General features: G+C 43.4%; 2 protein-coding genes across 2 annotated transcripts in view; both read left to right on the top strand.

The window, feature by feature from the left end:
- LOC117096507 (aggrecan core protein-like) overlaps nt 1-20,811 on the top strand; it is a 443,073-nt gene that overhangs the window by 421,543 nt on the left and 719 nt on the right. The window contains exons 38-55 of the mRNA XM_033233938.1: nt 8,983-9,010; nt 9,457-9,518; nt 10,927-10,954; nt 11,471-11,532; nt 11,944-11,971; nt 13,520-13,581; nt 15,013-15,040; nt 15,560-15,621; nt 16,032-16,059; nt 16,577-16,638; nt 17,049-17,076; nt 17,595-17,656; nt 18,068-18,095; nt 18,614-18,675; nt 19,082-19,109; nt 19,631-19,692; nt 20,108-20,135; nt 20,653-20,717. Coding sequence (XP_033089829.1) covers nt 8,983-9,010; nt 9,457-9,518; nt 10,927-10,954; nt 11,471-11,532; nt 11,944-11,971; nt 13,520-13,581; nt 15,013-15,040; nt 15,560-15,621; nt 16,032-16,059; nt 16,577-16,638; nt 17,049-17,076; nt 17,595-17,656; nt 18,068-18,095; nt 18,614-18,675; nt 19,082-19,109; nt 19,631-19,692; nt 20,108-20,135; nt 20,653-20,717 — 813 coding nt within the window. The remainder of the gene's footprint in view (nt 1-8,982; nt 9,011-9,456; nt 9,519-10,926; nt 10,955-11,470; nt 11,533-11,943; nt 11,972-13,519; nt 13,582-15,012; nt 15,041-15,559; nt 15,622-16,031; nt 16,060-16,576; nt 16,639-17,048; nt 17,077-17,594; nt 17,657-18,067; nt 18,096-18,613; nt 18,676-19,081; nt 19,110-19,630; nt 19,693-20,107; nt 20,136-20,652; nt 20,718-20,811) is intronic.
- LOC117096587 (uncharacterized protein C22orf42-like) lies at nt 1,023-8,976 on the top strand. The gene is made up of 2 exons (XM_033234026.1): nt 1,023-1,485; nt 8,443-8,976. The coding sequence occupies exons 1-2, from the start codon at nt 1,275-1,277 to the stop codon at nt 8,565-8,567; spliced, it is 336 nt and encodes a 111-aa protein (XP_033089917.1). The 5' UTR covers nt 1,023-1,274; the 3' UTR covers nt 8,568-8,976.

The following is a 20,811-nucleotide window of genomic DNA, read 5'->3' as shown; positions in this document are numbered from 1 at the left end:
GGGAGGCATTTTAAAATCCACATCAAAAAAACTGTTACTCTTTAAAAAAAAAAACAACACTAATCTACTATGTCACTTCCCCTCCAAGCAGGACTTCTGCCTTTACTTTCTGATCATCGTGATCGGCTTGTGGGGATCCAGATTACTCAGGATTAAATTGTGGCCCCATCTTGAGCAGTCATGGAAACTTGGGGAAGCTACTTAACTTCTCCATCTAGATTGATTCTGTAAAATCCGTAAAATGGAATGGTTTCTGGGGGTTAAATGAGTATGCCACAGTTGGAACACTGTCAGGCTTGCCAGACGTTTACTATTCATCTTCATCAAATGAGGACAGTGGTATCCCACTGTGTGGTTCTCAATTTTGTATAAGAAAAACATGTTTTATGCATTGTTAGTAAAAGAAATATCTGAATATCCCTGCCATGGAAGAAACAGAGGGAGAAAAGAGAGTTGGTAGGTCCTGGCATTTCAGAACTGGGAAGCATTAATTCAGTCCCTATTTTGTAGACAAGGAAGGGAAAGTGTGATGTGCCCTAGGCTTTCATTCAAGTCACAGTCATCACTCTTTATTGAGAGTGGGACCAGGGCTCCTAGGAGTTGCTATGGTCAAGTTGAAGACAAAAACTAACACTTGTAAGACAGGAGAGAAGCATTTCCTTACCAAAGCAGTTCAAAATTTGTGTATAACTACATTTGGTGAGCAAATGAAAGCTGCCAGACTCAGAAAAACAGAGATGCTAATGGAACTGACTTCAGTAACCGGGGTTTTCTATGGAGTTCATTGCCCAGGGTGACTTCCAATAACAACCCCCACTCCCCTGCACTTTTCTCAGGACTGGAAAGCTCAGGCAGCCCAGGACAAATAGTGCAGTCACCGCAGACGGGCAGGGTGGCCACAAGGTGGGCAGCAGCGGGGATGGGCATTGTGAGCCATTGGGTGGGTCTGTGGGGTGGGGCGTTGTGAGCCAGTAGCCTGACTTGGTTGCTTCCTGGTAACCAGGTAACATCATAGGAGGCTTTGTGGGTACAAAGCATCAGCCAGGGCCAGCAGCCTTCAGTCGGTAGCTGGGAGTGGGGGAGAAGGAGCTCCGACTACAACTGTCTGCAGTTTTTGTGCCCCTTAGTGTTTTTCTTTTGTGCCCCTTAGCGTTTTTCTTCACCAACTCCATACAGCAGCCACTTTCAGAGGTGGTGGCAGAGGCTCCAGGCTCACCTGGGGTCACACCACTTCTGCAACACCAGTGTGGCTGCTGAGGCAGTGCAGCCGCCCCATGAACAAACTGCGTTGTCCCATGGGCCCCTGCAGTGGCCTCATCTGTGACTGCTGCAGGCTGAACGTGGGACCCTGCGAGGAATCTGAGACTCCTGAGGCTGTGGCAGCCGCGGCACCAGCATCCACCGCTGCAGAGCCTGCCAGATTTGATCTGGGAGCCACGGAGGTCCTTCCCGTGCACTACCACAGCAATGCAAAGATCTCCAAAGGTAAAGAAGCCATGGGTGCCATTTGCTCTCTGGCATCTCTCTGGCCCCCACCGCCCCCACCCCTTTGCCGTCCCTCCCCCTCAGAGACATCCTCAGCTTCCAGCTCCCTCCTGCCCATAGCCGGCTTTCCCGGGGCTCGGCATGGGGGACAAAGGCTGGTTCTGCCTCTGTCTTTGTTGTTGAGCCTTCTTTGTGGAGGCCTTTTTGGCCTAGTCCCTCCCTTTTCTCAGTAAAATTTCAAATCCTCCAGTTTTGGAGTCCCCATGCCATTCTCTATCCTTACCTATGCAGCTGGTCTGGGCCCGAAGTGAACGAGCCAGTTAAGGGCCCAGTCGTTTCTTTTCTCCCATTCCTTAAGGTAAGCTAATAACTGGGATAATTCAGACTCAAATATGTGGAGAATTCTGAAATTCAAAATAGAGTTTGTCATGGAAGAGATTATATGGTATTCCTTTTTTTTTTTTTTTTTTTTTTGAGACGGAGTCTCGCTCTGTCGCCCAGGCTGGAGTGCAGTGGCCGGATCTCAGCTCACTGCAAGCTCCGCCTCCCAGGTTTACGCCATTCTCCTGCCTCAGCCTCCCAAGTAGCTGGGACTACAGGTGCCCGCCACCTCACCCAGCTAGTTTTTTGTATTTTTTAGTAGAGATGGGGTTCCACCGTGTTACCCAGGATGGTCTCGATCTCCTGACCTCGTGATCCGCCCGTCTCGGCCTCCCAAAGTGCTGGGCTTACAGGCTTGAGCCACCGCACCCGGCCTATATGGTATTCTTAATAGTGAGTCACATTGACAGAAGCTGCTTTATTTCTTCCAATTGTAATTTGAACAAAGAAGTAAAACAAATTGGGGGACATGCTTAAAATGACTACAAAAGGTATGACATATTACTGCCAGGGCCGTAAAGAAGTTGTTTTTGTTTTGGTTTTACCCAAAGGCGTTTAGCCATGGAGCTCTGATTACTTTAAAATTCCCACTTTGACATGAATGTCTCTTCAGCCCTGCTACAGTTTAGTCCCTATTTTATAGACAAGGAACGGAAACTGTGATGTGTCCTAGGCTTTCATTCAAGTCACAGTCATCACTCTTTATTGACAGTGGGACCAGGGCTCTGGGAGTTGCTATGGTCAAGTTAAAGACAAAAACTAACACTTGTAAGACAGGAGAGAAGCATTTCCTTACAAAAGCAGTTCAAAATTTGTGTATTTGGTGAGCAAATGAAAGCTGCCAGACTCCGAAAAACAGAGATGCTAACGGAACTGACTTCAGTAACCCGGGTTTTCTGTTGCGTTCATTGCCCACGGTGACTTCCAATAACAACCCCCCCCCGCCACCCTGCACTTTTCTCACGACTGGAAAGCTCAGGTAGCCCAGGACAAACAGTGCAGTCACCATAGACGGGCAGGGTGGCCACAAGGTGGGCAGCAGCAGGGATGGGCATTGTGAGCCATTGGGTGGGTCTGCGGGGTGGGGCATTGTGAGCCACTAGCCTGACTTGGTTGCTTCCTGGTAACCTGGTGACATAGGAGGAGGCTTTGTGGGTACTAGGCATCAGCCAGAGCCAGCAGCTGGCAGTGGAATGAGAAGCTCTGACTACACTCTCAAGACTGTTTTTGTGCCTCTTGGAGCTTGTTACGTCCCTTTCTTTTTGAAATAAGACAGAAGATCCCCACCTTCACAGACAGAGAGAAAGCCCATCTTATTTGTTTTAAAATAAATAAATAAAAATGTGAGGGAGAGTCTTGTGAGGATGATGGGAGGGGCTTTCAGAGAGGAATATCTTTTTTGGAATTCCTGAAATGGGAACAAACTTGTTTTGGGCAAAGAACAGAAAGACACAAAGGTGGCTGCAGCAGAGTGAAATGAATATGATGGGTTAAGGCCTTGTGCACACAGTGAGCACTGACAAAGAATATGGACTTTAGTTGAGATGGGAAACCACTGGAGGATTATAGCCTGGGGATCACAGTTAATTCTCCAAGAAAAAGACCAGCGGCTCTGTGAGAATATACTGTAATGCAGGCAAGGGTGGAAGCAGGGAGACCAGCTAGGAGGCTGGTTGGGTAGTTCAGGTGAGAATCAACAGTGAAGAGACAAACAATAATGACCTGAAATAGGCTGACTTGAGAATCTTTAGATTCAAGTGAATCTAAAAGATAATAAAGTGGTAAATAGACAAGTCACAGGAAAAGAAATGCAGATGATCCTTAAACACATCTTCACACATAAGAGAAAGGCAAATGTCACCTATACTGCAGTGTCTCTCCTATTGAGGGAAATTCCAAAAACACAGCAATACATTCTCTGGTTTGGCTGTAAGGGAAGTTGCATTCATATAGTGGTGGTGAAAGTGCAAAATGGCTCGACTCCATGAAGGGGAATTTGGCACAATCTCACAACCTTGCAAATACATTTAAACCGGAAACCCTACTTGGAGGCGTTTTATCCTGAAGGTATACTCCATAAATATGAAACAATCTATGCAGAAAGTCCTTGTCACACTGTTTTCCGTAGCTCTATATGGGAAATAACTGAAATGTCTAGTAAGGGCCTAGTAAAATTAACTGGTACTTCCGCCTAAAGGAGAACTACGGAGCTGTAAACAAGGGTAAGATGTCTTTTTACTGCTACCGAGTGATTCCCAAGATAGGTTACACAGAAAAGGAAAAAGGGAGAACATGCAGTAATATACACAAAAGAAAGCAGGGGGAATAATGTGTGATTATTAAAATAAACAAAAAGACAACGCTGGGGAATTCTTGATGATGGGACTGTTCTCTCCTTAACTTCAGTGGGTAGCCGAAGTGCGTATTTTCTCAAAATATTGTTTTGTTGTGGTTTTCTAAAGGATGTTAACTGTTTACTTTTGACCTTTGAGTTAATTTGAGAAAGCTTTACTTTGTAATTGATTGTGCATTATGTAGTATATAGACTGCTCTTATATATTATTTGATCCTCTCAATGTTTTAAGTTAGGTGTAATATGGGAATTTTACTTGTGTTACATGAGAAGTCTGGTTCTAAGTATAAATTGAGTTTTTTGAAGTTTGAAAAAATAAGAGTCAGATCAAGAATGTAAATTCTAGATATAGGGCATATAAAACTAGAATTGATTAAAAGGTGCATATGGGCTGCTTTGGATACTACCTTTTTTAAAAAAACTTTCCTTTAGTTTATTAAAGTAGTTAAGCCTCAGGATTAAAACAGTAACATTAGATAATGAGAAATAAAATGGAGATACTTGTAACTCAGTAATGCTTTTTATTTTTAAGAGACAGGGTCTTGCTTTGTCACCCAGGCTAGAGTGCAGTAGCATGATCATAGCTCACCGCAGCCTCAAACTCCTTGGCTCAAATGATCCTCCCACATCATTCTTCCACGGAGCTAGGTACACAAGAGCTCACCACCACACCTGGCGAATTCTTTTTTTTTTTTTTGAGGCGGAGTCTCGCTCTGTTGCCCGGACTGGAGTGCAGTGGCCGGATCTCAGCTCACTGCAAGCTCCCCCTCCCGGGTTTACGCCATTCTCCAGCCTCAGCCTCCCGAGTAGCTGGGACTACAGGCGCCCGCCATCTCGCCCGGCTAGTTTTTGTATTTTTAGTAGAGACGGGGTTTCACCGTGTTAGCCAGAATGGTCTCCATCTCCTGACCTCGCGATCCGCCCGTCTCGGCCTCCCAAAGTGCTGGGATTACAGGCTTGAGCCACCGCGCCCGGCCGCGAATTCTTAAAATACATTTTGTAGAGAAGAGGCCTCACGATGTTGCCCAGGCTGGTCTCAAACTTCTGACCTCAAGCAATCCTCCTGCCTTAGCCTCCAGAAATGTCAGGATTACAGCCATGAGCCAGCACACCTAGCCCACAAATGCTCCTAAAAGTCTGAAAAATGAAGTTACATGCTGTTAAATCTATCAATGGATAACAATATACTATGATATGTCAAATGTCACAGCTCAGTCATGGTCACTACAACATTGATTCAAACGTAGAACAGTTCAGGCAAGTCTGAGAACTGAGAGGGAAGTACAGGATTGCTTTGGAAGCCAGAATTGGGATTGTCAGAGCTGGGAAAGCAGAAGCAAGGTGGGAGTGTGCACAGGACTGGGGCACGCAGCAGCTCCATGGTATGCTGGGTGTCCTCTTACATGGCAGGCCACCTCTAGGCCAGCAGATGAGAATCACCTGATGGGTGGAAAGAGTGGATTTAGGTAAAATCTCAGACTGTGCATCGCAACTGAGAGAACGTATGTGTTTGTCTGATGGGTCATAACGCTAATCAAAGTGACAACACAGGGATAATAGAGCAGGTGAGTAAATGCAGTAAGCCACCTGCCACCTCTCCAGGGCATCAACCATCCCAAAGAAATATTGGGGCAGCAGGATTTGACAAAGCTTGTGAGAAGAGCTGTCAGTTCAGGGTCCAAGGCATGATCTAGAGGACTCAGGTGTTGAGGGAGCTCTGTCCCCAGGGAAACAACTACATTTTTGCCCCAGATCTTCATGCCTCACTGTGGTAACTCTGGGCAAGTCACTCAAAACGTCTTAAGTTTTAATTCATTGACTTGGAAAATACGGCTTGTAGCCACTGCTCTGCCCGTCCCTCGGGGATAATTTGGGGATCAAGGAAATGACAGATCTCTTTCATAAGCTGGAAAGCATCATGCCCATGGAAGCAGTGAAGTCACTTTCCACCCTTCCCTGCCTGGGAGCCATACACGCTCCCTCTCTGTATCCAACCACTACCAAGTATCTGAACATTCTTCCAGACATTGAATGATTGAACACTTCTGGGCATTTGCAAAGCATGAGTCTTCTTAAGCCTTTATCTGTATCCCATCATTTTTAGCCCAATAGATCTTAGTAGGTCTATAGCATAGATTACTAACATTCCCACATCTCAGAATAGGGAACTGAGGCACAGAGGGGTTCATTGCACTCTCCCAGGTATGTGCAGATTCTAAGTAGGATTTGAATCCAGGCCATTCTTGGTGACTTGGATCTGCTGCTTTTCTGTATTGTCTCATCTAAATAAAGGTATCTGCCTGCACAAACAGTCCATTTTAAGTGCAATGAACCTAGCAAAATCCTCCTAGAACCCAGATCTAATTCAGGTAGAGTTGAAAAGCAGATGGTAAAAACTGGGATCAAAAGTTTCATCTGGGAATAAGTTTTTACTAATTTCTCTGTTGCCCTCTGCCAGCAACATGTCAAGCACTGTCTTTATTATAATACATTTCCAAGAATCTATAAGAAGTCTGCTCTACCTTGCAGATTTGCCTATGGGTTCCAAATGCTGGACAAGAAAACTATGGAAATCCAAGAAAATTTAGCCTCCAGACAATAAAGGTAGGGTGGAAATTAAATCATTAAGTTCACTTAAGCAAATAATTGCAGTTTATTCATTCAGTGCCCCATATTAGAGAAACTCAGTAAATGCTGTGTCATGTTCTTCATTTATTTCATTTGTGCCAATTTATGCATTAAATCAATGGTGAGTGACACAAGTACACAAGAAAAGTAACATTGACAACTTAGAGTTCAGTTCTTGTTTTTAGTATTTTATTTTTTTGTGAAAAGGTCTCCTTTGTCGCCCAGGAGTGCACTGGTGCGATCACAGCTGCGATCTTGACCTCCCCAGCTTCAGGTGATCCTTCCACCTCAGCCTCCCAAGTAGCTGGCCATAAGTCACATGCCACTGTATCAAGTTTATTATTATTATTATTATCTTTGTAGAGAAGGGATTTCACCATTCTGCCCAGGCTGGGTTCACTTTTGATAGTAAAGGACATCTCAAATGTTTAGACATTTGCTTTCAGTTTGGTCAATTACGAATACAGCTATTAGAAACCTTCCTGTGTCTTGTTTGGAAACATAATTTTTAAAATGTAACTGAGGAAATACTTCAGCTTATGATGACTTGCTTGTATGGTACGACTATATTTTTCTTTGTAAGAATTTTGGTAGAATTTACCAGTGAAATCATCTGAATATAGTGTTTTAGTTGTTTGAAAAGATATTAATCATTGATTCCATATCTAAAATTCTAAAATAAATATAGGCCTATTCAAATGATCTATTTCTCCTGAGAAGACTTGGTTTTCTAAAATAGATTTTATAAATTTGCTCATTTCATCGACTGTATCCAATTGTGAGCACAGATGTGTTCAGAATATTCCTTTATTATTTACTATTTTTTGATTCGACTCCTCTTAAACTAATATTATTAGTATACTGTGACTTCTTTCTTTCCTTTGTGGGTAGCCAAAGTAGAGGTTTATCAGTGTTACCGATCTTTTCAAAGAACCGGCTTTCGGTTTTGTTGATATTTTCTGGATTTCCTGTTTTCTATTCCATTGTACTCTGCAATCATTATTGATGTATCATCTGTTCTATGTTACACTGCTGTTTTTCTCTCATTGCCCAAGGTGAAGCTTAGATTATGAATTAAGATTTTTCTCATTATTGTCACAGCATCCTGAATGTAATTCATTGAATGTAGTCTCATTAAAATGCACACTGAATAATTCAAATGATAAAGATGTATGCTTTACTACAACTTGAAAAATACAACAGGGTAGATGATAAACATAGTGGCAGGGTATGTAGATCCAAGAAGTTAAATGATCTTGTAAGATTTCATAACACTGGGGATTTCCCGGAAGCTTCAAATGGGGAGGAGGTGTGATGAGATGCTGTCCGTGAACCATACAGTGCCTTTCTGTATTAAACTGTTCTTAAGATGACTATTTCACATTGATGAGGTTGCCCTAGCTAGAAAGCCAAGGCTCTTTCAATTCTTTCTGGCCCTCTCCTTTGCCTGCCTTCGACGCCAAGGAGAATGGTCCAGCAGCATCTCAGCCCATGCTTGTCAACCGCCCACTTCCGTACACTCCATACACCCCAAGGTTCCTTGTGGGATTCCTCAGCAACACCAATGCACTGACCGTCACTCTGTGTTCTCCTAGATTCTGATGAAGATCTGCAGGCGTCTGCACATGGCGGTGTGGAGGAGAATATGGGATCAGAACTTGTAAGACGTATTTCTTTCTCTGGAAGAGAAACTTTTTTTGTTTTTTTCTGGGGCTTCTAGACTATCAAGTGAATATCATTTTTGACTGCCATCATGAATCAGGCCTCAGTTGGTCATGAACTTTAGCGACCAGTCACTGGAGGTTATGACCAACTGAGGCCTGATTGACGATGGCAGTCCAAGGACGACATCACTTACAAACTGTCTGGTAGTGAGTATGTTTCTCAATAGCAAGCTTTTCTCCTTGAAAAATAATTTTGTATTTGTCAGCCAACATGGACACTTACTAAATATTCCCCAAAAAATCCCACGGCATTTTCAACAAGCATTCTCTATGCTTTATTTGGCGGTCAGTGACTTGATCACTGCTTGATGTCCGGGTTTTTATTTCACCAAGTGAATAAAAGGCCTTTGCCATCAGAACCCAGCATCATCTGATCCTCATGGGGTTTCTTTTTCTTTTCTCTTTTTGCAGGATTTATCTAGAGCTGAGTGTGATGACCGTAAGTATTTATTAAAAAAAAAAAAAAGGCAGCTTTGTTTAGCTGTAGTTGACATGCAAAACAATTCACCCATTTAAAGTAGGTGATTCAGCGGTTTTACTATATTTACACGGTTGTGCAACCATTGTTACAATCTTATCTGAGAACCTCTTTATTACCCCTCAAAGAAACCCACCTAGTAGTCACTCCTGTCTTTCCCAACTCTTAAGATGACTATTTCACATTGATGAGATTGTCCTAGCTAGAAAGCCCAGGATCTTTCATTTCTTTCTGCCCCTCTCCTTTGTCTTCCTTCAACACCAAGGAGAATGGTCCAGCAGCAGCTCAGTCCGTACTTGTCAACCACCCCCCTCCATACACTCCATCCCTGGTCCACAGCCCCCAAGGCTCCTTGTGGGATTCCTCAGCAACACCAATGCACTGACCGTCACTATATGTTCTCCTAGGTCTTGTTGAAGATCTGCAGGCATCTGCACATAGCAGCATGGAGGATATGAAATCAGAACGTGTAAGATTTTATTTCTTTCCTGGAAGAGAAATTTTTGTTTTGTTTTGTTTTTTGTTTTTTCTGGGGTTTCTACACTATCAAGTGAATATCCTTTTTGACTGCCATCATGGATCAGACTTAAGTTGGTCATGGACTCTAGCGACCGGTCACTAGAGGTTATGACCAACTGAGGCCTGATTGACGATGGCAGTCAAAGGACGGCATCACTACAAACTGTTTGCTAGTTGAGTGTATTTCTCATAGCAACTTTTCTCCCTGAAAAATAATTTGTATTTGTCAGCCAACATGGACACTTGCTAAATATTCCAAAAAAAACCCCACTGCACTGTCCACAAGCATCCTCTATGCTTTCTTTCTGGGCCAGTAACCTGATCACTGTTTTTGTTTTTTTTTTTCTCTTTTACAGAGCATTCAAAGCCCAGTCTCAACTCTGTACGTATTCTTGTTTTTTTAACAGCTTTATTTGAACGTAGTTGACGTGCAAAACATATACTCATTTAATTAGGTGATTCAGCGTTTCTACTATATTTGCACAGTTGTGCAACCATTGTTACAATCTCATCTGAGAACCTCTTTATTCTGCCTCTAAGAACCCCACTAGTAGTCACTCCTCTGTCTTTCCCAACTCCCACACCTCTGGATCTAGGCAGCCTCAATCTACTTCCTCTGTCTATAGTACAGTGACTTCTATATTAACCGGTTCTTAGGGTGACTATTTCACATTGCTGAGGTTACCCTTGCTAGAAAGCCAAGGATCTTTCATTCTTTCTGCCCCTCTCCTTTACTTTCCTTCAACACCAGGAGAATGGTCCAGCACCAGCTCAGTCCGTGCTTGTCACCACCCCCCCCATACACTCCACCCTGGTCCACATCCTCAAGGCTCCTTGTGGGATTCCTCAGCAACCCCAATGCACTGACCATCACTCTATGTTCTCCTAGGTCCTGTTGAAGATCTGCAGGCGTCTGCACATGACGGCGTGGAGGAATGACATCACAACGTGTAAGACTTTATTTCTTTCTCTGGAGGAGAAATGTCTTTTTTTGTTTTGTTTTTTGTTTTTTTCTCTGGGGCTTCTAGACTATCAAGTGAATATCATTTTTGACTGCCATCATGGGTGAGGCCTCAGTTGGTCATGGACTCTAGCGACCGGTCACTGGAGGTTATGACCAACTGAGGCCTGATTGACGATGGCAGTCAAAGGACGGCATCACTTACAAACTGTCTGCTAGTTAGTATGTCTCTCATAGCAGCTTTTCTTCCCTGAAAAATAATTTTGTATTTGTCAGCCAACATGGACACTTGCTAATTATTCCAAAAAAACCCCACTGCACTGCACAAGCATCCTCTATGCTTTCTTTCGCGGCCAGTAACCTGATCACTGTTGTTTTTGTTTTTCTCTTATTACAGAGCAATTCGAAAGCCCAGACTCAACTCTGTACGTATTCTTGTTTTTTTAATAGCTAATTTAAAACGTAGTTGACGTGCAAAACAATTTACTCATTTAAATTAGGTGATTCAGCGTTTCTACTATATTTACACACGTTGTGCAACTATTGTTACAATCTCATCTGAGAACCTCTTTATTCTGCTTCAACGAAACCCCACTAGTAGTCACCCCTCTTTCTTTCCCAATCCCACACCTCTGGATCTAGGCAGCCTCCAATCTACTTCCTGTGTCTATAGTACACTGGCTTTCTATTTTAACCGTTCTTAGGGTGACTATTTCACATTGCTGAGGTTACCCTTGCTAGAAAGCCAAGGATCTTTCATTTTTCTTTCTGCCCCTCTCTTTACTTTCCTTCAACACCAAGGAGAATGTGCAGCACCAGCTGAGTGCGTGCTTGTCAACCACCCCCCCATACACTCCAGCCCTGGTCCACATCCTCCAAGGCCTCCTTGTGGGATTCCTCAGCAACCCCAATGCACTGACCATCACTCTATGTTCTCCTAGGTCCTGTTGAAGATCTGCAGGCGTCTGCACATGACGGCGTGGAGGATATGACATCACAACGTGTAAGACTTTATTTCTTTCTCTGGAAGAGAAATGTCTTTTTTTGTTTTGTTTTTTGTTTTTTCTGGGGCTTCTAGACTATCAAGTGAATATCATTTTTGACTGCCCTCATGGGTCAGGCCTCAGTTGGTCATGGACTCTAGCGACCGGTCACTGGAGGTTATGACCAACTGAGGCCTGATTGACGATGGCAGTCAAAGGACGGCATCACTGACAAACTGTCTGGTAGTTAGTATGTCTCTCAATAGCAAGCTTTTCTCCCTGAAAAATAATTTTGTATTTGTCAGCCAACATGGACACTTGCTAAATATTCCCAAAAAAACCCCACTGCACTGTCCACAAGCATCCTCTATGCTTTCTTTCGGGGCCAGTAACCTGATCACTGTTGTTTTTATTTTTTTCTCTCATTGCAGAGCAATTCGAAAGCCCAGTCTCAACTCTGTACGTATTCTTTTTTTTTTTTTAACAGCTTTATTTCAACGTAGTTGACTTGCTAAACAATTTACTCATTTAAATTAGGTGATTCAGCGTTTCTACTAGATTTACACGGTTGTGCAACCATTGTTACAATCTCATCTGAGAACCTCTTTATTCTGCCTCAAAGAAACCCCACTAGTAGTCACCCCTCTTTCTTTCCCAACTCCCACACCTCTGGATCTAGGCAGCCTCCAATCTACTTCCTGTGTCTATAGTACACTGGCTTTCTATATTAACCAGTTCTTAGGGTGACTATTTCACATTGATGAGGTTGCCCTTGCTAGAAAGCCAAGGATCTTTCATTTCTTTCTGCCCCTCTCCTTTACTTTCCTTCAACACCAAGGAGAATGGTCCAGCACCAGCTCAGTCCGTGCTTGTCAACCACCCCCCCCATACACTCCAGCCCTGGTCCACATCCTCCAAGGCTCCTTGTGGGATTCCTCAGCAACCCCAATGCACTGACCATCACTCTATGTTCTCCTAGGTCCTGTTGAAGATCTGCAGGCTTCTGCACATGATGGCGTGGAGGATATGGAATGACAACGTGTATGACATCACAACGTGTAAGACTTTATTTCTTTCTCTGGAAGAGAAATGTCTTTTTTTGTTTTTGTTTTTGTTTTTTTTCTGGGGCTTCTAGACTATCTAGTGAATATCATTTTTAACTGCCCTCATGGGTCAGGCCTCAGTTGGTCATGGACTCTAGCGACAGGTCACTGGAGGTTATGACCAACTGAGGCCTGATTGACGATGGCAGTCAAAGGACGGCATCACTTACAAACTGTCTCCTATTAGTATGTCTCTCATAGCAAGCTTTTCTCTCCCTGAAAAATAATTTTGTATTTGTCAGCCAACATGGACACTTGCTAAATATTCCAAAAACAACCCCACTGCACTGTCCACAAGCATCCTCTATGCTTTCTTTCGGGGCCAGTAACCTGATCACTGTTTTTGTTTTTTTTTCTCTTATTACAGAGCAATTCGAAAGCCCAGTCTCAACTCTGTATGTATTCTTTTTTTTTTTAAACACTTTATTTAACGTAGTTGACTTTTAAGAATTTACTCATTTAAATTAGGTGATTCAGCGTTTCTACTATATTTACACGGTTGTGCAACCATTGTTACAATCTCATCTGAGAACCTCTTTATCTGCCTCAAAGAAACCCACAGTAGTCATCCCTCTGTCTTCCCCAACTCCCACACCCCTGGATCTAGGCAGCCTCCAATCTACTTCCTGTGTCTATAGTACAGTGGTTTCTATATTAACCGGTTCTTAGGGTGAGTATTTCACATTGCTGAGGTTACCCTCTAGAAAGCCAAGGATCTTTCATTTCTTTCTGCCCCTCTCCTTTACTTTCTTCAACACCAAGGAGAATGGTCCAGCAGTAGCTCAGTCCGTGCTTGTCAGCCTCCCCCCTCCATACACTCCAGCCCTGGTCCACATCCCCCAAGGCTCCTTGTGGGATTCCTCAGCAACCCCAATGCACTGACCATCACTCTATGTTCTCCTAGGTCCTGTTGAAGATCTGCAGGCGTCTGCACATGACGGCGTGGAGGATATTACATCAGAACATGTAAGACTTTATTTCTTTCTCTGGAAGAGAAATGTGTTTTTTTTGTTTTGTTTTTTGTTTTTTCTGGGGCTTCTAGACTATCAAGTGAATATCATTTTTGACTGGCATCATGGGTCAGGCCTCAGTTGGTCATGGACTCTAGCGACCGGTCACTGGAGGTTATGACCAACTGAGGCCTGATTGACGATGGCAGTCAAAGGACGGCATCACTTACAAACTGTCTGCTAGTTAGTATGTCTCTCAATAGCAAGCTTTTCTCCCTGAAAAATAATTTTGTATTTGTCAGCCAACATGGACACTTGCTAAATATTCCAAAAAACACCCCACTGCACTGTCCACAAGCATCCTCTATGCTTTCTTTCGGGGCCAGTAACCTGATCACTGTTGTTTTTTTTTTTTTTCTCTTATTACAGAACAATTCGAAAGCCCAGTCTCAAGTCTGTACGTATTCTTTTTTTTCTTTAACAGCTTTATTTGAACGTAGTTGACGTGCAAAACAATTTACTCATTTAAATTAGGTGATTCAGCGTTTCTACTATATTTACACGGTTGTGCAACCATTGTTACAATCTCATCTGAGAACCTCTTTATTCTGCCTCAAAGAAACCCCACTAGTAGTCACCCCTCTGTCTTCCCCAATCCCACACCTCTGGATCTAGGCAGCCTCCAATCTACTTCCTGTTTCTATAGTACACTGGCTTTCTATATTTACCAGTTCTTAGGGTGACTTTTTCACATTGATGTGGTTGCCCTTGCTAGAAAGCCAAGGATCTTTCATTTCTTTCTGCCCCTCTCCTTTCCCTTCCTTCAACACCAAGGAGAATGGTCCAGCACCAGCTCAGTCCGTGCTTGTCAACCACCACCCCCATACACTCCAGCCCTGGTCCACATCCTCCAAGGCTCCTTGTGGGATTCCTCAGCAACCCCAATGCACTGACCATCACTCTATGTTCTCCTAGGTCCTGTTGAAGATCTGCAGGCGTCTGCACATGACGGCGTGGAGGATATACATCAGACATGTAAGACTTTATTTCTTTCTCTGGAAGAGAAAGTGTGTTTTTTTTGTTTTGTTTTTTGTTTTTCCTGGGGCTTCTAGACTATCAAGTTAATATCATTTTTGACTGCCCTCATGGGTCAGGCCTCAGTTGGTCATGGACTCTAGCGACCGGTCGCTGGAGGTTATGTCCAACTGAGGCCTGATTGACGATGGCAGTCAAAGGACGGCATCACTTACAAACTGTCTGATAGTTAGTATGTTTCTCAATAGCAAGCTTTTCTCCCTGAAAAATAATTTTGTATTTGTCAGCCAACATGGACACTTGCTAAATATTCCAAAAAAACCCCACTGCACTGTCCACAAGCATCCTCTATGCTTTCTTTCGGGGCCAGTAACCTGATCACTGTTGTTTTTTTTTTTTTCTCTCATTGCAGAGCAATTCGAAAGCCCAGTCTCAACTCTGTACGTATTCTTTTTTTTTTTTAACAGCTTTATTTGAACGTAGTTGACTTGCTAAACAATTTACTCATTTAAATTAGGTGATTCAGCGTTTCTACTATATTTACACGGTTGTGCAACCATTGTTACAATCTCATCTGAGAACCTCTTTATTCTGCCTCAAAGAAACCCCACTAGTAGTCACCCCTCTGTCTTTCCCAACTCCCACACCTCTGGATCTAGGCAGCCTCCAATCTACTTCCTGTTTCTATAGTACACTGGCTTTCTATATTTACCAGTTCTTAGGGTGACTTTTTCACATTGATGTGGTTGCCCTTGCTAGAAAGCCAAGGATCTTTCATTTCTTTCTGCCCCTCTCCTTTCCCTTCCTTCAACACCAAGGAGAATGGTCCAGCACCAGCTCAGTCCGTGCTTGTCAACCACCACCCCCATACACTCCAGCCCTGGTCCACATCCTCCAAGGCTCCTTGTGGGATTCCTCAGCAACCCCAATGCACTGACCATCACTCTATGTTCTCCTAGGTCCTGTTGAAGATCTGCAGGCGTCTGCACATGACGGCGTGGAGGATATGACATCACAACGTGTAAGACTTTATTTCTTTCTCTGGAAGAGAAATGTCTTTTTTTGTTTTCTGTTTTTTTTTTTTCTGAGGCTTCTAGACTATCAAGTGAATATCATTTTTGACTGCCATCATGGGTGAGGCCTCGGTTGGTCATGGACTCTAGCGACCGGTCACTGGAGGTTATGACCAACTGAGGCCTGATTGACGATGGCAGTCAAAGGACGGCATCACTTACAAACTGTCTGCTAGTTAGTATGTCTCTCAATAGCAAGCTTTTCTCCCTGAAAAATAATTTTGTATTTGTCAGCCAACATGGACACTTGCTAAATATTCCAAAAAAACCCCACTGCACTGTCCACAAGCATCCTCTATGCTTTCTTTCGGGGCCAGTAACCTGATCACTGTTTTTTTTTTTTTTTCTCTTATTACAGAGCAATTCGAAAGCCCAGTCTCAACTCTGTACGTATTCTTTTTTTTTTTAACAGCTTTATTTAAACGTAGTTGACGTGCAAAACAATTTACTCATTTAAATTAGGTGATTCAGCGTTTCTACTATATTTACACGGTTGTGCAACCATTGTTACAATCTCATCTGAGAACCTCTTTATTCTGCCTCAAAGAAACCCCACTAGTAGTCACCCCTCTGTCTTTCCCAACTCCCACACCTCTGGATCTAGGCAGCCTCCAATCTACTTCCTGTGTCTATAGTACACTGGCTTTCTATGTTAACCAGTTCTTAGGGTGACTATTTCACATTGATGAGGTTGCCCTTGCTAGAAAGCCAAGGATCTTTCATTTCTTTCTGCCCCTCTCCTTCACTTTCCGTCAACACCAAGGAGAATGGTCCAGCACCAGCTCAGTCCGTGCTTGTCAACCACCCCCCCATACACTCCAGCCCTGGTCCACATCCTCCAAGGCTCCTTGTGGGATTCCTCAGCAACCCCAATGCACTGACCATCACTCTATGTTCTCCTAGGTCCTGTTGAAGATCTGCAGGCGTCTGCACATGACGGCGTGGAGGATATGACATCACAACGTGTAAGACTTTATTTCTTTCTCTGGAAGAGAAATGTCTTTTTTTGTTTTGTGTTTTGTTTTTTCTGGGGCTTCTAGACTATCAAGTGAATATCATTTTTGACTGCCATCATGGGTGAGGCCTCAGTTGGTCATGGACTCTAGCGACCGGTCACTGGAGGTTATGACCAACTGAGGCCTGATTGACGATGGCAGTCAAAGGACGGCATCACTTACAAACTGTCTCCTAGTTAGTATGTCTCTCAATAGCAAGCTTTTCTCCCTGAAAAATAATTTTGTATTTGTCAGCCAACATGGACACTTGCTAAATATTCCAAAAAACACCCCACTGCACTGTCCACAAGCATCCTCTATGCTTTCTTTCGGGGCCAGTAACCTGATCACTGTTTTTGTTTTTTTTTCTCTTATTACAGAGCAATTCGAAAGCCCAGTCTCAACTCTGTATGTATTCTTTTTTTTTTTTAACCACTTTATTTAAACGTAGTTGACGTGCAAAACAATTTACTCATTTAAATTAGGTGATTCAGCGTTTCTACTATATTACACGGTTGTGCAACCATTGTTACAATCTCATCTGAGAACCTCTTTATTCTGCCTCAAAGAAACCCCACTAGTAGTCACCCCTCTGTCTTCCCCAACTCCCACACCTCTGGATCTAGGCAGCCTCCAATCTACTTCCTGTGTCTATAGTACAGTGGTTTTCTATATTAACCGGTTCTTAGGGTGAGTATTTCACATTGCTGAGGTTACCCTTGCTAGAAAGCCAAGGATCTTTCATTTCTTTCTGCCCCTCTCCTTTACTTTCCTTCAACACCAAGGAGAATGGTGCAGCACCAGCTGAGTGCGTGCTTGTCAACCACCCCCCCCATACACTCCAGCCCTGGTCCACATCCTCCAAGGCTCCTTGTGGGATTCCTCAGCAACCCCAATGCACTGACCATCACTCTATGTTCTCCTAGGTCCTGTTGAAGATCTGCAGGCGTCTGCACATGACGGCGTGGAGGATATGACATCACAACGTGTAAGACTTTATTTCTTTCTCTGGAAGAGAAATGTCTTTTTTTGTTTTGTTTTTTGTTTTTTCTGGGGCTTCTAGACTATCAAGTGAATATCATTTTTGACTGCCCTCATGGGTCAGGCCTCAGTTGGTCATGGATTCTAGCGACCGGTCACTGGAGGTTATGACCAACTGAGGCCTGATTGACGATGGCAGTCAAAGGACGGCATCACTGACAAACTGTCTGGTAGTTAGTATGTCTCTCAATAGCAAGCTTTTCTCCCTGAAAAATAATTTTGTATTTGTCAGCCAACATGGACACTTGCTAAATATTCCCAAAAAAACCCCACTGCACTGTCCACAAGCATCCTCTATGCTTTCTTTCGGGGCCAGTAACCTGATCACTGTTGTTTTTTTTTTTTTCTCTTATTACAGAGCAATTCGAAAGCCCAGTCTCAACTCTGTACGTATTCTTTTTTTTTTTAACAGCTTTATTTGAACGTAGTTGACTTGCTAAACAATTTACTCATTTAAATTAGGTGATTCAGCGTTTCTACTATATTTACACGGTTGTGCAACCATTGTTACAATCTCATCTGAGAACCTCTTTATTCTGCCTCAAAGAAACCCCACTAGTAGTGACTCCTCTGTCTTTCCCAATTCCCACACCCCTGGATCTAGGCAGCCTCAAATCTACTTCCTGTGTCTATAGTACAGTGGCTTTGTATATTAACCGGTTCTTAGGGTGACTATTTCACATTGCTGAGGTTACCCTTGCTAGAAAGCCAAGGATCTTTCATTTCTTTCTGCCCCTCTCCTTCACTTTCCCTCAACACCAAGGAGAATGGTCCAGCACCAGCTCAGTCCGTGCTTGTCAACCACCCCCCCCATACACTCCAGCCCTGGTCCACATCCTCCAAGGCTCCTTGTGGGATTCCTCAGCAACCCCAATGCAGTGACCATCACTCTGTGTTCTCCTAGGTCCTGTTGAAGATCTGCAGGCGTCTGCACATGACGGCGTGGAGGATATGACATCACAACGTGTAAGACTTTATTTCTTTCTCTGGAAGAGAAATGTCTTTTTTTGTTTTGTTTTTTGTTTTTTCTGGGGCTTCTAGACTATCAAGTGAATATCATTTTTTCTGCCCTCATGGGTCAGGACTCAGTTGGTCATGGACGCTAGTGACCGGTCACTGGAGGTTATGACCAACTGAGGCCTGATTGACGATGGCAGTCAAAGGACGGCATCACTTACAAACTGTCTGCTAGTTAGTATGTCTCTCAACAGCAAGCTTTTCTCCCTGAAAAATAATTTTGTATTTGTCAGCCAACATGGACACTTGCTAAATATTCCAAAAAAAACCCCACTGCACTGTCCACAAGCATCCTCTATGCTTTCTTTCGGGGTCAGTAACCTGATCACGTTGTTTTTTTTTTCTCTTATTGCAGAGCAATTGGAAAGCCCAGTCTCAACTCTGTACGTATTCTTTTTTTTTTTTTTAACAGCTTTATTTGAACGTAGTTGACTTGCAAAACAATTTACTCATTTAAATTAGGTGATTCAGCGTTTCTACTGTATTTACACGGTTGTGCAACCATTGTTACAATCTCATCTGAGAACCTCTTTATTCTGCCTCAAAGAAACCCCACTAGTAGTGACTCCTCTGTCTTTCCCAATTCCCACACCCCTGGATCTAGGCAGCCTCGAATCTACTTCCTGTGTCTATAGTATAGTGGCTCTCTATATTAACGGTTCTTAGGGTGACTATTTCACATTGCTGAGGTTGCCCTTGCTAGAAAGCCAAGGATCTTTCATTTCTTTCTGCCCCTCTCCTTTACTTTCCTTCAACACCAAGGAGAATGGTCCAGCAGTAGCTCAGTCCGTGCTTGTCAGCCTCCCCCCCTCCATACACTCCAGCCCTGGTCCACATCCCCAAGGCTCCTTGTGGGATTCCTCAGCAACCCCAATGCACTGACCATCACTCTATGTTCTCCTAGGTCCTGTTGAAGATCTGCAGGCTTCTGCACATGACGGCGTGGAGGATATTACATCAGAACATGTAAGACTTTATTTCTTTCTCTCGAAGAGAAATGTGTTTTTTTTTGTTTTGTTTTTTGTTTTTTCTGGGGCTTCTAGACTATCAAGTGAATATCATTTTTGACTGCCATCATGGGTGAGGCCTCAGTTGGTCATGGACTCTAGCGACCGGTCACTGGAGGTTATGACCAACTGAGGCCTGATTGACGATGGCAGTCAAAGGACGGCATCACTTACAAACTGTCTGGTAGTTAGTATGTCTCTCAATAGCAAGCTTTTCTCCCTGAAAAATAATTTTGTATTTGTCAGCCAACATGGACACTTGCTAAGTATTCCAAAGAAAACCCCACTGTACTGTCCACAAGCATCCTCTATGCTTTCTTTCGGGGCCAGTAACCTGATCACTGTTTTTTTTTTTTTTTTCTCTCTTTTTGCAGAGCAATTGGAAAGCCCAGTCTCAACTCTGTACGTATTTTTTTTTTTTAACAGCTTTATTTAAACGTAGTTGACGTGCAAAACAATTTACTCATTTAAATTAGGTGATTCAGCGTTTCTACTATATTTACACGGTTGTGCAACCATTGTTACAATCTCATCTGAGAACCTCTTTATTCTGCCTCAAAGAAACCCCACTAGTAGTCACTCCTCTGTCTTTCCCAACTCCCACACCTCTGGATCTAAGCAGCCTCGAATCTACTTCCTGTGTCTATAGTACAGTGGCTTTGTATATTAACCGGTTCTTAGGGTGACTATTTCACATTGCTGAGGTTGCCCTTGCTAGAAAGCTAAGGATCTTTCATTTCTTTCTGCCCCTCTCCTTTGCCTTCCTTCATCACCAAGGAGAATGGTCCAGCACCAGCTCAGTCCATGTTAGTCAACGGCCCACCTCCATGCACTCCAGCCTCAGTCGCCACCCCCCAAGGCTCCTTGTGGGATTCCTCCGCAGCACCAATGCACTGACTGTCACTCTATCTTCTCCTAGATTTGGTCGAAGATCTCAGTGAGGGTCCACCTGTTAATTTTGAAGATCTCATGACACCGGAGATGGTAAGATACATTTCTTTGTCTGAAGAAACGTTTTTCCTGGTTTCTCTTGCCTTTTAATGAAATGAAGATACAAAAATCTGACCAAGTACATTAT

Source organism: Trachypithecus francoisi, unplaced genomic scaffold, assembly GCF_009764315.1.
Source record: "Trachypithecus francoisi isolate TF-2019V2 unplaced genomic scaffold, Tfra_2.0 Lachesis_group14, whole genome shotgun sequence".
Lineage (NCBI taxonomy): Eukaryota > Metazoa > Chordata > Mammalia > Primates > Cercopithecidae > Trachypithecus > Trachypithecus francoisi.
The sequence above is the reverse complement of the archived record's forward strand: the minus strand, read 5'-3'. Positions and strand labels throughout refer to the sequence as shown.